This window comes from Lampetra planeri, chromosome 12 (genome assembly GCF_965212315.1).
Source record: "Lampetra planeri chromosome 12, kcLamPlan1.2.h2, whole genome shotgun sequence".
NCBI classification, from domain to species: Eukaryota; Metazoa; Chordata; class Hyperoartia; order Petromyzontiformes; family Petromyzontidae; genus Lampetra; species Lampetra planeri.
Window position 1 is genome coordinate 8,976,265 of NC_136118.1, and position 17,106 is coordinate 8,993,370.

A 17,106-nucleotide genomic window follows, 5' to 3' on the forward strand; every position below is an offset into this window, starting at 1 on the left:
TTTACAGAGCCAAACACACACCGACTACTACTGCTACTACTGCGAGTCAGCCTCACGAAGACCAAATAGCCGAGAGGCGGGACGAATCCATTTCAAGTGAAAACAATCACAACCAAACGGTTACGCCGGCTGGTCAGCCACAAATGACGGTGACGCAAACTCTACCTTTGGAACACCCAACCTCTTTTTGTTCGTCATATCTGCTTCAGAGTGGGCCATTAAGATTTCACGAATTGCTGTTGGTTTGTTAATGTGTAAGTAGGACCTGGCACGGGTTGTTGTTTTTCCCGCCCCTTCCGAGTTTGTGGCAGTTATGGTAAACGAGTGTTTGGCAGTCATCTTTCCGGGACAGCAGACTTCAGCCGGGAGATGGTGTCGCCTTTAAAAATGAACATGGGCTCCAAAAAGTCTTCACGAGCTATGAACGTGCTCGCTGTCATCATGAACGTGACGGTCGTGGTCGTCATCGCTGTGCTCTTGTGGTATTTCATTGCCTTCGATCCAAGCGCTAAAAAGGAAACCGCAGACGAGGTACGCAAAGCAGAACAGTCACCACGCTTCTGTGTTCAGATTCTAATTGTTTGCTTAATCGTGACTTATTGCAATGTCACTGTTAGACTCTACTCTGAATATTGTTAGGCTTTGATTAGGAAGACTTGTAATAGTGTTGTATCCACGTTGGTACTCATGATATTGGTTATCATAAATTATGCATGGATTTTTCAAACTAACGGGTTGGATATTGGAATGCATGATAATGTGAGTTTGTGGTCCATCATGTCAACTGCTGTTAAAAAGATCTTGACTTAAAGCTTTCGTGACTGCAGGAATTCACATTCTTTGGGTCTTTCGGTAAAGCCACGTAGATAGAACAAATAATAAAAATAATAACAAAATCAGCAGCTCTCCCGCTATATTTTTCACCGGATGACGATTGCTTGTGTTGCGATCGAAACGTCGTGTTATTGTTATTATTTGTACGATTTGTTCTATCTACGTGGCTTTACCGAAAGACCCAAAAAATATGCTGTTAAAAACTTCTGTTTCCACGCACGCGAGTCCTGCGGCTGCGAATGAATGGGTAAATTAAATGTATGCTCCAGGAATAAAGTAAATTTTTAAAAATGTCAATCTTTGAAGAATGCACATATAAAAAAAATATTTGAATGTAGTTTCGGAATAAATCAATGCAGCCGGGTGAACCACACTTCTGATGGAGCGAGTGTGAGTGCGTGGGTTAGTGCATTTATGAATGTTCATGTAAATATAGATTACATGTTTGTTTTGTTTATTGTGAAGCATCTGGAGAAGCGGTTACATGTAGATGCTGTATAAATCTAAAATGCATTGAAAAGTGCATTGTGTATTGAAATTCACTTGATCTGGGGCTGAGATGTGGCCAGGAGATGGCAGTGGTGCATTAAAGTTAATCCATTTGAAAGCGACTTTAGAGTATTAACCCCTCATAAGCATGTTTTCTCCAGCCATCCCAGTTTCATCCTCCATGCCAAAAACTCATTAACAGGACTGGCCAAACATCCCAATGCAGAACCATCCTCAAAAAGAGTTCCAAGACTCGGCAAATCTTCCTGAACAAATAAAGTGCACTATTATCATTACATCACCTGCTATGACATATGCAATAGAAACACATGGACATTGACAAAGATATTAACACATGCTAAAAAGCACACAAAGAAACAGAGACAAGCAGACAAACATAAGATCAGATAACATTTCACAAATAACACAATCAATTGACTGGAAAGTGGTTTGGGAAGCACACATTGCAAGAAGACACGATGTCCGGTGGTCGAGACTAACGACTAGGTGGCAGCCAAAGAAAGGAACATGTCCGAGAAGACATCCACTGCAGAGATGGAGCGACAATATCAGCTTGTGTGCAGGTATTCATCTTCTTGGTTCTTTCGGTGAAGTCACGTAGAAGGGAAGTAATAAAATAATAATAATAAACATTATATATATTTTTTTATTACTTCCCTTCTACGTGACTTTACCGAAAGAACCAAGAAGATGAATCCCTGCAGTCACGAAAGCTTTAAATCGAAATTGTGTGCAGGTGTTAGGTGGATTGTTGTACCACAGGAACGTGAGAGATGGTGACAACTTGACGATATAGCCTTCATCCATCAGTGGAGAGATCGTGGCTAACAACGGGTACAAGCGTATATGAGCTTTTAGGTTAATTAGATTTACATTTTCCAATTACCGAATCACCAATCTCATTCAGCAAGCAGTAGATCGATGAGGCGTGATGATGACGATGCTGAAAAGGGGGGTCGCGCTTTGCGAGATGTTAGCTACCTCGCCTGGTATACACGAGGTCGTGGGTTCGATCCCGACCCTGACGCCTGTATATTTGGAGTTTGCGGTGTTTCTCTGCCCGTGGTCATGTGGATTTTTCTCCAGGTCCTCCGGTTTTCCCTCCACATTCAGGAACATGTGTTTTAGAGTATTTGGCTACTATAAATTTCCACATAAGCCACTTCGTTGAGCTATCATTTGTGGTCAGGTCGCCGCTGAAAAAGAGCTACATATCTCAGTGGGCCTTCCCAGTTAAAATTAAAAAGTAGTAAATTTCGATTTAAAGCTTTCGTGACTGCAGGGATTCATCTACTTGGTTCTTTCGGTAAAGTCACGTAGAATGGAAATAATAAAAATAAAACATAATAAAATAATTCTCACGACGTTTCGGCCACAACGCAAGCAGCCGTCCTCAGGTGGAGAACACTCTGTCTGTCTTCTCGACAGACCTGTTCTCCACCTGAGGAAGGCTGCTTGCGTTGTGGCCGAAACGTTGTGAGAATTATGAAATGTTTTATTTTTATTATTTTATTATTTCCATTCTACGTGACTTTACCGAAAGAACCAAGTAGTTGAGTAGATTCATGACACCTGTGTCTCGAGCAGAACGTTCAGCTGGTGAACACGACCGAGCTGGAGCTGCAGACCAACGGCTTCTTGCTGCTGCGAAACCTTGAGGGCAACGTAGTTCTGTCGGGGAGCCTGGGCGTGCCGCGGGGCGCCGCCTGGGACCAGGTCCTCCCTACGGCCTGCAGCGCGGCACCTGGTGCCGGCAAAGTTGCCTGCTGGGAGTGGATCGGCCCGCAGGCTAAGGCAAGGGGGCATCTGCTTGCTTAGGCACCCGCTGGGATTTTTTTCCTGCACCTCTTCTGACGCGTTCTTGCTCCGTCGTTGCCTGTTCCACTGTACGACGCATCACTCCGACGACAGTGTTGTTCTTGTTCTGTGCTGATGCACCACGGATCTACCTTGCAAACTAGCTGGGTAACTTGCTACACAGGACTTTTGCGTGTAACAAATACATTGATTTGTTTTACAGGACCCTATTTCACACAGGTCGCCTCCTCCCATCTAATATATATACAGATGCGTCGTGCTGCAAACTGGAATGCTCTAAAAAGGCTATGAAGATAATAACATGCGCAATTATAATCAAGTATACGCTTGTAACTTATATAAAAAAAACTTGAGTTTGAGGCCACCCCAAACGTGTTCCCCAGAGATCACTGGAAGGAATCTCGAAGGTAGCTCTGTAATATTTTCTTCTGTGGAAAGGTCTCTTAACTTAAAGGGTTGCACTGCTTTGCGAGAAATCTGAATGGATAATTTATCTCGTGACACAATGCCAAAAACAATAAACGTGTGCAAATGGACCAAATCAGAAGTTCAACTAAGTTAAAGCAATTAGAAAGCAGGCGACCAGTCATGCGTAACTTGGATCACGTACAGTTTATTTGAGCTGAAATGTAATGATATTTGAGACGAGCTCACCTCCACTCAAGTCCTTTGGAGGCATGGATTGCTTAATTAGGTGGCCCAATTTTTTTTACGGTACAGCAAGTGAGCATATTCACGGATCTGTGTGGACCTTTCTAAAAAATATGAAGAAGTTGTCACCCATTGATGCTTTCTGGATAGAAAATAAAAAGTTGCATTATAATTCACTTGAGTATCATTATGTTTAAAAAACTATTTTTTACACAACACCGATAATAAATATGCCAAAGGGTAGTTTATAATTACATGTGTTTGACGGACAGGTGAAACTAGGAATAAGTGTGAACCACTCGACCACATCAAACATCTCCTGCCACGAGTTCCACTGGGAGACGACCGGCGAGGACTTTGAGCCCTTTGACTGCTTCAGCATGGCCAACGCACACTGGTAAGGATGCCACGTGTTCATAGTGCCATGCGATAAGAATGCACCACCGTGAAAACACAAGCATGACTAAAAACATAGATTGCAATGATTGCAAAGGGAGACCATGTGACATCCCTCAGTGAGAAATGTACGTGCAAAGCTAACGGGACACACACGTACACGCACAGCCCTTCTGCCAATCCACTGCTGGATGAGGGCCTCCCCACACCCGTTGCGGGTCATGGGGGTTAATTGACTGTACCTCAACACGCTGATCAGTGCTGATTGGTGGAGGAACGGAGCACAGGCTTTGGAGCATAGTACTGCACAATAGTGCATTTTGCTACACTGCCCTCTGCTGACAACATAGCCCCGCAGCAGCAGCCGTCAACAGCTGTTTCAATTTTGCATGGTGACCACCAATGCAGGCACTGTTCAGGCTACACCCTACTTAGTTTAGGGCGCTATGGTGGCGAGGTGTTTACTACCTCGCCTGGTATACAGGAAGTCGTGGGTTCGATTCCGACCCCGATGCTTGTATATTTGGAGTTTGCATGTCTCTCTCCATGGTTGCGTGGATTTTTCTCTGGGTGCTCTGGTTTTACCCTCCACATTTAGAATCAGCATGTGTTTGAGTATTTGGCCATTATAAGTGATGATAAGCCACTTCTTTGAGCTATCATTTGTGGCCAGGTCGCTTCTGAAAAAGAGCTATATCGCTCAGTGGACCTAACCTGGTAAAATAAAACAATATTTTTAATGTTTATCTTCTGAGATTGGACACAATCCGGGCGATTTGGTCCAATATACTGAACCAAATTATACATTTTCCCTTGCGTACATTGTGACGGCCGTGAATCAGCACCAACGAAGACGGTGGCAAAGCACGTTCAGTCTCTACTTCTACGCCAACGAGGTCGGCAGCGTGCGGCTCCTGAGTCGCATGCGGCTCTTTAAGGACTGCTTCGGGACTTATTAGGGACCGCCATCTCGTATGCATCACGTGCTTCGCAGTGCTTGAAATCTTCTTGGTTCTTTCGGTAAAGTCACGTAGAAGGGAAGTAATAAAATAATAAAAATAAAACATCATAAAATAATTCTCACGACGTTTCGGCCACAACGCAAGCAGCCGTCCTCAGGTGAAGAACAGGTCTGTCGAAAGAAAACATTCAGACGCTGTCTTCCCGACAGACCTGTTCTTCACCTGAGGACGGCTGCTTGCGTTGTGGCCGAAACGTCGTGAGAATTATTTTATTATGTTTTATTTTTATTATTTTATTACTTCTTTCTACGTGACTTTACCGAAAGAACCAAGAAGATGAATCCCTGCAGTCACGAAAGCTTTAAATCGAAAAGTGCTTGAAATATTGAGTTTTTTTACAGAATAAAAAAAATTGCTCTTCTTTATTATTTTGGTTCTACACCAATGCTCGTGCACTACCAACTGTTTCATTCGGGTTTGCACGCAGAAATGTTCGCAAAATTGGTCAAGAAAATTTCAAGTTAACGTTTATGTCGATATTAACAAATTTAATTCGATAGCTGTGAGGTGAAGGTTTCTTTGCTTTTATCAGCAATATTAAAATCACAAACATCTCTTGCAAGCGCAATTCACTTTTACTGTTTCGCAAACAAGCGCTGCCAACGCTTGTTTTTAATCTTGCCACCAGACAGCTGGCAGCAAGGGGCTCTATGTCCTTGTGTTTCTCTATAATTATAAAAAATATATGAGAACACCTAAATAAATGAAAGGGAAATTTGAAACCACTCACGGCGATGTTTACGAGCTGCCCATGTTCTGCTCTGGTGTTGAATGCCAATATAAATGACGACTGTCAATAGAGTTGGGCGATTCCTACAAGAATCGTATTCGATTCCTACCATTCCACCCTGGTTGGTTACTGCAGGAATCACGATTCTTGGATGGGCGTGTCTCACGTTAACGTCTTGGTACATTTGGATAGCATCTTCAATTTGAAAAAATAAAACTCAGTCCTGACAGGAAAAACCACGTGGAGCACACAGTCTCGGCAGTGAGGGTGGTTCCAGTGGTAGTGCCGGTAGTCTGAGTAGTAGCATTTGTGGTCCCAACTCTAGCGATCAGAGTAGACACACACACAAAGTGTTTTCAGTCGTCCCTCGGTTAGTGTTTTTAATCCCTTCCACGAAAACTACTGTTAACCGAAATAACTGTTAATCGAATTTACTTATAAGTTGGAAAAAAAGGAGAAAGCACGGAGTCTGCAAGAGAGCTGTTTCCACTGCCAAAACAGAAAACATCATGTAAACAAAGCTTGTCGGGGTCTCAACACTCATAAATGGGCGTCGCTGATTGGCCATGGCATGCTCAGCCCACTTACGAGTGCTCGGATAGGTCGAAATTGGCGCCGCGTGCATAACATAAACATACTGTTTCTCCAAATGTTTACATTCGTCGAAACCACGGAGTCCTATGGGAGGCAAAACGTTCACCAAATAACCGTTAATCGATGTCACTGTTAACCAAGGAACTACTGTATATATATATACCCGTATATACGCGGAAATATCTAAATGCTATTTATAAGCCCAGTCGAGTATCCTCAAGCTGTCTCCAGCTCTCCCGGTCCAGCCACATTTCCATATATCCACAAAAATAACGTAATTAATTACCAAAAGTAGTAGGCAAAAAAAAAAGTGAACAGTAAAATTTACAGCTGATGTGATGATGAATCCACAGTGGATGACCCGTTAACAAACAGCAGCTTTCTTCTCTCCCATCCAGGTACGGTGCTGCGGAGATGTACTCGCAGAGGTGGCCCATCAACTCGTGGAACAAGACCATGTCCTTCTACCTGTCGGGCGACATGTTCTCGGATGAGCAGCAGTACGGTTCTCTGCTCGAGCGCTACTGGCTCTCCTCGGCGGGCGCGGCGCTATGGGGGGACGCCGCCAGCCCACTCCACGCCAGCATCAACGGCGACGGCGACGGCCGCATCTGTCTCAAGGGCTCCTACCGCAACGCCCCTTACCCATACCCCGCGGCGGGCGCGGGGACCGTGCCGCCGGCCAGCCTACGCTACGCCACGTGCTCGGGGCCGGACATCGTGAGCACGCACGCCCACGTGGTCTCCGAGCGGCTGGGGAGGCCCACGGACGTGCCCGACGAGCGGATGATCCGGCAGCCTGTCTGGTCGACGTGGGCGCGCTACAAGGTGGGCATCAACCAGAGCAGCGTGCTCGGCTACGCGCGCGAGATCCTCGCCAACAACTTCAGCAACAGCCAGCTGGAGATCGACGACGGCTACGAGACGCACTACGGAGACTTCACCTTCGACCCCGACAAATTCCCGGACGCAGCGGGGATGGTGCGTGAGCTCAAGGCGATGGGCTTCCGCGTCACCACATGGGTCACGCCCTTCATCAACACGGACTCGCCCAGTTTTAAAGGTGACGGTGTAACCGGGGGCTTACGTCCACACGGAAATGCACTTTGGGTCACTGATAACTATTTACTACGACAATTTTTTATTTTACAAGGTAAGGCCCACTGAGTTATGTAGCTCTTTTCCAGAAGTGACCCGGCCACAAATGATAACTCGATGAAGTGGCTTAAAATGTGGAAATGTAAAGCAGCAAAATACTCTAAAACACATGTTTTTAAATGTGGGAAAAAAAACGGAGGACCCGGTAGAAAATCCATGCGGCCACAGGGAGAACGTGCAAACTCCAAATATACAGGCACCAGGGTTGGGATCGAACCCAAAACCTCCTGTATACCAGGCGAGGTAGTTAACATCTCGCCACCGTGTAGCTCCTGGATTGGAGTAGGCGCCTGACTAGTATTCGCAGCCATAGCGGAAGGTATACTGGATGTGGTGTGCCGTGTGCAAAAACATGTTGCAGGTCACCAACCCGGACACACCTGGCTAAAATTGCGCCCCTCTGTAAAATGCAACGAGTGCTCAAAAACAAAGACGTGAATTAGATTGTGTATGTGTGAATGTTAAAGGCATCTTGTAGATTCCATCAGATTTGTTGTTGATTTTTTTTATATCGTGTGATGTTAACACAGATTTGCCGGTGAGGAAGACGACTGGTTTTCTGTGACTGTTTTTAGTATTGAGGGAACAAGATAACAGAACATATTTAAACAAATCTATGGTTTTACATATTGCAGGAAAATTATTAAAGGTTTCTTTTCATTTTTACAAGTAATACTTTTTTCCACATTTTATTTTTGTGGAGAGACGGATGTAGGATTATTTATTGACTATAATACCAATGATGCTCCAAAACAGCGGACCATATGCTTTACTATGAATGATAATAATCAGTCGTTCACCTGGATTTGACATACTCCCATTGACTTGCATAAATGCCCTTGATATATAACTAACAACTCCCACACAGGCAGGAGTTGGCATGCACAATGATCAATTCTGGATCTGCACGCTCGCAAATACCGTGCGTTCTCGTTTGCGCGTGTAGAAGGGGCAGACAGAGGCTACTTCATCAAGGCCGAAAAAAACCACGTGCCGGGCCTGATCAGGTGGTGGAACGGAATAGGTGCGACCGTCGACATGACCAACCCGCTGGCGCGCTCCTGGTACGTCGCCAAGCTGGAGCACGTCCGCACCACCTACGGCATCGACTCCTTCAAGTTCGACGCGGGCGAGATCAACTACCTCCCTCCGCGCTTCGTGACGCGCGCGCCAATGGTGAACCCCGGCATTTACACTAAGCTGTACGCCGAGACGGCGGCACGCTTCGGAGGCCAGGTCGAGCTGCGTGCCGGATGGCAAGGCCAGCACCTGCCCGTCTTCTACCGCATGATGGACAAGGACTCCAACTGGGGCTACAGCAAGGGGCTGCTCACGCTCGTGCCCACGGCCCTCACCTTCAGCGTGCTTGGCTACCCGTTCATCCTGCCGGACATGATCGGCGGCAACGCCTACGAGGGCGGCTTCCACGGCACTGACTTCCGGCCCGAAGAGGAACTGTACATCCGCTGGCTCGAAGTCACCGCCTTCATGCCGGTCATGCAGTTCTCCATCTCTCCCTGGCAGTACGCCGGTAACTCCACGCACGACGTGGTGGGAATCTCGCGCCATTACGCCGCGCTGCACGAGACCATCGTGTCGGACCACATCGTGCACTTCGCGCACGAGGCCGTGCGCACGGGATCGCCGGTCATCCGGCCCATCTGGTGGCTGGAGCCACGCGGCCACGAGGCGCTCACCAGCGACGACGAGTTTCTGATCGGAGACCGCGTGCTGGTGGCTCCCGTCGTGCGCAAGGGCGCCTTGAAGCGCAACGTCTACGTGCCGGGGCCGGGGCTGACGTGGCGCGACGAGATGACCGGCGAGCGCGTGGCCGGCGGCGGCTGGTTGCTCGACTATCCCGTCCCCATCGACAAGATCCCTTGGTTTACCAGGGTGTAGTCACAGTGGTAGAGAGGGTAAAGCCTATTCTTATTTTTTCATCATGTAAATCGCACGCGAGCATGCCTCTTTTTTGTGTGCTTGGTATGTAACGGTTTGCCCACCCTCGTTATTTGATAATTTATCACGATTTGGGGTCGTCATTTCACTCTATTTTAAAACTGTGGTGAATAATAATGACTTGAACTCATGAGGCACTTTTTACAAATGTAGCACCTGTAAAGGCTGCAGAGGTCACATATAAACCAATGACAACATATATGAATCAAACCTATTTGGTGTTCATCGATGAGTGAGCGCATCGTTACATGCCTACTGCATAGCAGGGGTGTAATGATGCAACAATGATTCTTCAGCTTACCATGCATTCATCGTATCGTGCGTGAGAATCTAATATTTTGCATTTCAGCATGTTATATAATACGCTCGCATGACCTCTGCAGCCACTAGAGACGCTATAATGCACTACAGTGATACCTCGGTTCACGAACTTAATTCGTGAACTGACTCTGGTCGCGAACCGAATTGGTCGTGAACCGAGGCACATTTTCCCATAGGGTTCAATGTAAATCCGGTTAATCCGTTCTGACCTTTTTTTTTGGTTTTTGAAGCACAAAAATATGAAACAAATTACAATACACATTAGTACTGTACAGTATAGTAATGTATAAAGAGAGAACACTAACCTTGCATGAGATGACTTCAGTAAGCACTCAAACGGGTGAACTGTACAATAGAGTAAGTACAGTATTGTACAGTACAGTAGTACAGTACAGTACTGTATGTGCTAAAAAGCACACCAAAAAGCAAAAAGTCACTGAAAGTGTCTTCACAGTACTCACAGTACTTCTTTCTGTGTCTCTGCTTCTCTCCACGATCTTCCTACAGGAAGTCACGACCATGTGACAGCCTGGAATTAGCATTACAATGGCCGCGGCTCCTGTTCGTGAACCGAAGCGGAGTTCGTGAACCGGAGCAGATTTTTATGAACTTTTCTGTTCGTGAACCGAGTTGTTCGTGAACCGAAGCGGAGTTCGTGAACCGGAGCAGATTTTTATGAACTTTTCTGTTCGTGAACCGAGTTGTTCGTGAACCGAAGCGGAGTTCGTGAACCGGAGCAGATTTTTATGAACTTTTCTGTTCGTGAACCGAGTTGTTCGTGAACCGAAGCGGAGTTCGTGAACCGGAGCAGATTTTTATGAACTTTTCTGTTCGTGAACCGAGTTGTTCGTGAACAGAAGCGTTCGTGAACCGAGGCATCACTGTACACTGTTAGAAAATGTTTCTTGAATCACCAGGGGGACAAATGTGGTATTCATGTCCAGTGTATGTACATTGTAAAGCTACTTTTTTTCTTCATCAACCAAGCACAACAAATGCCTGCAACCTACATGCACATCTCAAAACTGGATGGATGCTGAAAACATCCAATCCAAACTTAATCTAATCCAAGAATCATAAAAAAACTTAAGTCAACTTACTTTTGGGTTTGATGGTATATTGGTTTTGTCAAGTGCCAAGTTTTGTCAAATAAATGAGTACCAAACTAATCATGTGATTATTTCTGCAATGTATTTTAATGCATGGACTTAAATGTCTACATGATATGATGACAGCAATTAGCTTTGGATGTTGCAAACACCTCAGTTGCCTCTACCATAAACAAACTAGATCGAGATAAGTACGTCTATTGATGTATGTATGAAAGTTTTATCATCAACACACCACCTATTCCATGACATTTGTATACTTCACCTATTTAATGCCATTTGGGTGGTGCAGTCCTAGCACTTGTGCCCTAAAGCAAGAAGGGCCATGGTTCAATTTCTGACTTGGGTACCTTTCTGTGCCGAGTTTGTATGTTCTCCCACTGTTCTGTATCGGTTTATTTTGAGTTCTCCGGTTTCCTCTCATAGCAAAATGTTTTTTTAATGCAACTGATAGTGGCCAAACAATCAAATGCTGAAAAACAAATGTATCTGCAAATTACGCAATTGGGATGAGACGTAGCAACATCGAATACCTGGCAGGACCCTCTTGAAAGAGTCTTGAGACTCAGGGAGAATTTTATGGATAAACAAGCAAACTAATGATAATTTGTCATCTAAATTGTATGGGTTTACATACATGATTCAATGAACATATCGATTTTTTGTTAATATACATATTAGTGAACATAGTGGCCTAGAGTGCCTAGAAGGGTCACATGATCCCATTACATAGAACACATACTTTAAAAAATGTATCCCTCCACGAGTGATTCAATACAAGCTCCGTGAGCTTAAGAATCAATATTGATCAACAAATCGATGCCTCGTTACACCCACAATAACTTGCCAAAAAATCAGAGGTTCATATCATCAAAGTGGCAGTAGTCCCCTCTTCACAGTATTAAGATAGTTTCATAAGCTTACATGCTTCACAGAAGAAGGCCACCTACCATGCAGGTGATGGGGCTTAATTGGCAATAATTCACCCGATTGGTCAGTGAGTGTTGGTCAAGGCAGGGGAGCAGAGACATTGGAGCACTGCACAGTATACAGTGGATGTGTCTGCACTGCCCCCAGCTGACAACACAGCCCTGAAGCGGCCTACAATACCTATTGTATGCAGGGTGGTCACCCTTCCAAGCACTATCTAGGATCCGTGATCTGACAAGATCAGGCCCATTCTGAGCGATTTGGCCAGATGCACAACTGGAACACAAATTAAACAAAGAGAGCAAAACCAAAAAAACCCAGCACGAGCGAAAACATCTTGTCAAAAGAAATGCCACAGCAGCTCACCGTGCTGCAGGCCGGGTACCAGCTTGTACACGATCTCCTGCATCACCCGGTCCAGCTTGAGGTTAAGAAGGGGCTGTGTCTCGTGGATCTTGATGTTGCACATGGGGCAGTGCTTGCTTGTCTGCAGATATTTCACAATGCAGCTCTTGCAGACTACCTCAGCAAACACAAAAAAAACAATGGCAAACGAATTACACTCACATCTATGTATGTTGGTGGAAACACAGCTGAAATGCCAGTTCTTCTATTTTACAATACATTGTAGTTAACTTGGTTTTCACCTCTTTATATGAAGTACAATCAAGCACTGCTCGCACACTCACCTGTCTTCTACAAAAAGCACAATCGGTTTTCACGTCGTTTTTTTATGTTCCCAGACTTGCTGTTTATTTGAATTAATAAAAGGGTTTAAAATAATCTACAGTCTAAATCGAAAGTTCTATCCAATTTTAAAATGTATCCCACTCACAATCGGCATACATGCCCATGATCAGCCATGAGCTATGCTGGATGAAGGCCTCCCCATGCTGTTTCTACCTCTCAGGGTTTCTTGCACGAGCCAATTTAATCACTCCAATTCCTCCTCGGACATTCTCAGAACATGTATCCCTCTTTAGCTGCCACTCCTTTGTTAGTTTTGACCACTAGCCATCATCGCTAATCTAGGTTTACCGCAGAACTCCTGATGAAGACCACATACGCTGTGTTGTGCCCTCCTTGTCTGGCAGTTTTGAAGCAATGAAAACAAACTTTAAAGTTCCAGTGAGCACCTGCTTTTGCATGTGGGAATATCATAATCTGCATTGAGACTGGAGGATAGAGACAGAATTTAGACGGGTTTTAACATATTCTCTCAAATATGTGTAAAGTGTCCTTGTAAAAGCGGAGTAACGTCTCCAGCTTCTTATTACAAACCCATGCAAGTGTGGTGTAAGGTTAAGTGATCTCTTTAACTCACACGTGTGCAGACATTCTGTTATGGTGGTGGCATCCACAAAGTACCCGGCGCAGAGTATACACACGATGTGTTCGTTCAGCTCCTTAATTTTCACGTTCACCTCCTCCTGTAGGGGAGACAAAGCCAAAATTCACGACCAACATCGATCAACATATCGGCGCAGCATGAACGCACACTGAGACGCGACATTGACCCCCCTTGGTTAGCTTTGAAGACCGCAGTGGCAAGTGCTGTTAGGGAAAACTTCCACTGACCGCACTGCACACATTGAGATGGTGTAGTCAGAAACATACCTGGCCGCCTTTGTTTCCCTCCACATACCACCTAGTATGTACAAAAATGTCAGTGTCTTAGGAGTCCCAAGACAGATTCAGATGCCACTCGCCGCTGATGTTTTACAAAGGCAGGTATGGAACTATGTTGTTAGCGAGCAGCTTTAAAGGCTAACACGGCGCACGATGGGGGGGGAGGTGGGTGGCCAGCAATCACACCCGGCCGCATTTGTCTCCCTAGCAGCGATGTTTACACACCGCACCATGTACTCACTTGAGGCTGAGTCGATCTAGGGGAGGGCCAGAACCCGTTCAGAACATCGTCACCGATGTTGGCCGTAAGCGGGAATCGAACTCGGGTCGCCGGGTTCGTAACGCAGCGCGCTAACCACTACGCCACCGCTCCCCACACACATGTAACATGCATGACTACTGCACACACAAATACGCAACACAAGCACACACAAACACCGAATTGGATACGCTTATACACGTACAGTAGTACATCGTACCGCTAATACGCCACACAATACACAACATTCGGCACACATCAGTTATTCATGATGGCATGCACTGTACAAAGACAAAGACCCCCCGTATAGCCTAACAGACTGTAGGGGCAAGTGCTGTTAGCCAGTAGCACCTGTGAAGGCCGGCACGGTACACGAGGAGGTGGGTGGCCAACACCACGCCCGACCGCCTTTGTCTCCCCAGTGGCGATGTTTACACACCTTACCAGGACACTCATTATTTGGTTCTTTCGGTAAAGTCACGGAGATAGAAATAAATAAATTTGCTTCAAATAATAACAAACAAATTTTAGGCTGAGTCGATCTAGGGGAGGCCCAGGACCGGTTCAAATAATCGTCACCGGTATTAGCCGTGAGCGGGAATCGAACCCGGGTCGCCGGGTTCGTAGCGCAGCGTGGCGCTAACCGCTGCGCCACCGCTCCCCACTGCACACACAGACACACACACGCACTGACCCTGCACGCAGTCACACTTCTTACACATTCTATTAACAGAGACGCACACAACAACAACAACAACAAACACTCCCCCACCACGCGTTCGCCACTCAGTCCTCCTCTCCCTCAAACTCCCCCCCCTCCCACCCACACCGCTACCCGGCCCTCTGTACCCTGCCGGGTCGCAGCAACCTTCCGCGGGCAGCCCACTCAGGCAAGCGAGGGGGGCCCGACTCGCGGCCTAGGCGATTTCTCTCCCCCAACCTTCGGGCGACGCCCGGACTCCGCCGCGGCCCGCGCAGCGTCGGTGATCGCGAGCCGCCGTCGTCGCACGCGGCTCGAAACACCCCCCCTGAAGCCCAGGCCGAGCCCCTCACCTCGTTGCGCAGCGGGTCGAGCTTGTAGACGCTCTGCAGCTGGTTGCGGAGCCTCATGGCGTTGGCCAGCGGAGTGTCGGACGCCATTGTCCGCGTCCGTGCGGCGGCGCGGCGCAGGACCCCCGCCGCCATCGCCCATTGCATTTCCCAGCGCGGATCGGCGCCGTAAGGGCACCCCCCACCCCACGCACCCCCCACAAACCCCCCCCACACACACCACCCCCACCCCACACACCCCCCACAGACCCCCCCACCCCCGCACACCACCCCCACCCCACGCACCCCCCACAAACCCCCCCCACACACACCACCCCCACCCCACACACCCCCCACAGACCCCCCCACCCCCGCACACCACCCCCACCTTGCGCTACCCCCCCACCTCACGCACCCCCCACCCCACGCACCCCCCCCACCCCACGAACCCCCCCACCCCACGCACCCCCCCCCACCCCACGAACCCCCCACACACCCCCCACACCCCAACACACACCCCCAACCCCACACACCCCCCCACCCCACGAACCCCCCCACCCCAAACACCCCCCACACCACCCCCACCCCACGCACCCCCCACAAACCCCCCCCACACACACCACCCCCACCCCACGCACCCCCCACACCACCCCCACCCCACACACACCCCACAGACCCCCCCACCCCCGCACACCACCCCCACCTTGCGCACCCCCCCACCTCACGCACCCCCTACCCCCCCCCACCCCACGAACCTCCCCCCACCCCACGAACCCCCCACACACCCCCCATACCCCAAAACACACCCCCAACCCCACACACCCCCCCTAACACCCCCCCCCCCTGACACCAGCTGTGCTAGAACGACACGAGGACACGCACACGCGGAGCAGCAAGCAAGCACCGTTGTTGACTTGAAAATATCATATTTTTGGTTCTTTCGGTCAAGTCACGTAGATAGAAGATAATAACATAATAATAAATTGGAAATTATAAAAGCAAAAAACCCACGACGTTTCGGAGAGAAAAGAGAAAATAGCACCTCCGTTCGTGAATTTATTTACATGTACTGTATATATATTTTTAAATAACTTTAACGCGACCAATATCAGCCACAATGTAGTTTTGTGTGTGTGTGGGTTAGATCGCGTAAATGTGTCTTTAAACCCGCCACCACCCGACACAGCAAAATTAGTAAGGTTTGTCACGGAAACAGAACATGTCAATTTGTAGTGTGGTCGTAAAAGGAAATCAGAATATCTATTCATGCTGGAGGAATCCGATGAGCTATAAACATCTTGTTCACATCTGTCCATTACATATGGACATCTTTCTTTTTTTTATAGCTGTCCAATAGAAATGGGCATCTTTATTTACTTGTTTTATCACTTATATTCTCTACAAGCACGCTAATGGGTATCACAGATGTCCATATATAATGGGCGACGTTTGAGGCAATGGCCCTTATAGCGCAAAGGTTTACGGTTTGGGTTTTATTTTGGCACAGGTAAAACTCATTGGGAATGGGTTTGGGGGATTCTGGTTACAGAAGGCTGCTCACACGACGAACGTGTTGAGTTTCTGCTGTGATTGTGCACCACTGCAAATGCAGTAGCATCATATACCCATTAGCGTGTTTGTGGAGGGTATAAGTAATAAAATAAATAAGCAGAGAATACTTTTTGCTTTTTGTTACTAGGTAAAGCTCACTGAGCTCTGTAGCTCTTTTTAGCAGCGACCTGTCCAGAATTGATAGCGAAACGAAGTGGCTTATCATTGTGGAAATTGATAGCAGCCAAATAATCTAAACGCATGATGATTCTAAATGTGGAGGGAAAAACCGGAGGACCCCGAGAAAAATCCACACGCCCACGGGGAGAGAGACACGCACACTCCAAATATACAACAGGCGTCAGAGTCGGTCTCGAACCCACGACCTCCTGTATATCAGGCGAGGTAGTTAACATCTCGTCACTGCAACACCCCTCTTATTAGATATGGGTGCTAGTTCGACGCCTACCCATCCATATTTGTCTCTCCACGTAAAAACATGTCAGCTTTTTAAATCCTTTATATTAAGTTCACTTGCTTGCTTGCGCGCTTACGACCGTGCAAATATTTCAGTCGTTTTTTTTACCAACTTCCCGTGATCCAATC

At 47.1% G+C, this 17,106-nt stretch overlaps 2 protein-coding genes across 5 annotated transcripts in view; one reads left to right on the forward strand and one right to left on the reverse strand.

Moving 5' to 3' along the window:
- The window catches only part of PCGF1 (polycomb group ring finger 1), a 30,501-nt gene extending 15,379 nt beyond the window's left edge, over positions 1-15,122 (reverse strand). For both annotated transcript variants that reach the window (XM_078599430.1, XM_078599429.1), the window contains exons 1-3: positions 14,974-15,122; positions 13,357-13,462; positions 12,399-12,551 (exon numbers count right to left, since the gene is read on the reverse strand). In XM_078599430.1, the coding sequence (XP_078455556.1) occupies positions 12,399-12,551; positions 13,357-13,462; positions 14,974-15,117 (403 nt within the window). In that variant the 5' untranslated portion in view covers positions 15,118-15,122. The remainder of the gene's footprint in view (positions 1-12,398; positions 12,552-13,356; positions 13,463-14,973) is intronic.
- LOC144721628 (myogenesis-regulating glycosidase-like) lies at positions 225-11,162 on the forward strand. 3 transcript variants are annotated; one of them, XM_078599420.1, is made up of 6 exons: positions 225-531; positions 2,932-3,138; positions 4,086-4,210; positions 6,954-7,618; positions 8,660-9,629; positions 10,501-11,162. In XM_078599420.1, exons 1-5 carry the CDS (start codon positions 370-372, stop codon positions 9,610-9,612), a joined length of 2,112 nt encoding a protein of 703 aa, XP_078455546.1. In that variant the 5' UTR covers positions 225-369; the 3' UTR covers positions 9,613-9,629; positions 10,501-11,162. The 3 variants fall into 3 exon arrangements, with proteins under 3 accessions (XP_078455546.1, XP_078455545.1, XP_078455547.1); XM_078599419.1 differs by having other exon boundaries at positions 8,660-11,162; XM_078599421.1 differs by lacking the exon at positions 2,932-3,138 and having other exon boundaries at positions 8,660-11,162.
- Positions 15,123-17,106: the final 1,984 nt, after the last annotated feature.

Bases quoted from the DNA above. Each gene is read 5' to 3' on its own strand.
- LOC144721628 (XM_078599419.1), top strand. From the start codon at position 370: ATGGTGTCGCCTTTAAAAATGAACATGGGCTCCAAAAAGTCTTCACGA. The intron at 532-2,931 runs GTACGCAAAGCA...TGTCTCGAGCAG, and splicing joins AAAAGGAAACCGCAGACGAG to AACGTTCAGCTGGTGAACAC. The intron at 3,139-4,085 runs GCAAGGGGGCAT...TTTGACGGACAG, and splicing joins GGATCGGCCCGCAGGCTAAG to GTGAAACTAGGAATAAGTGT.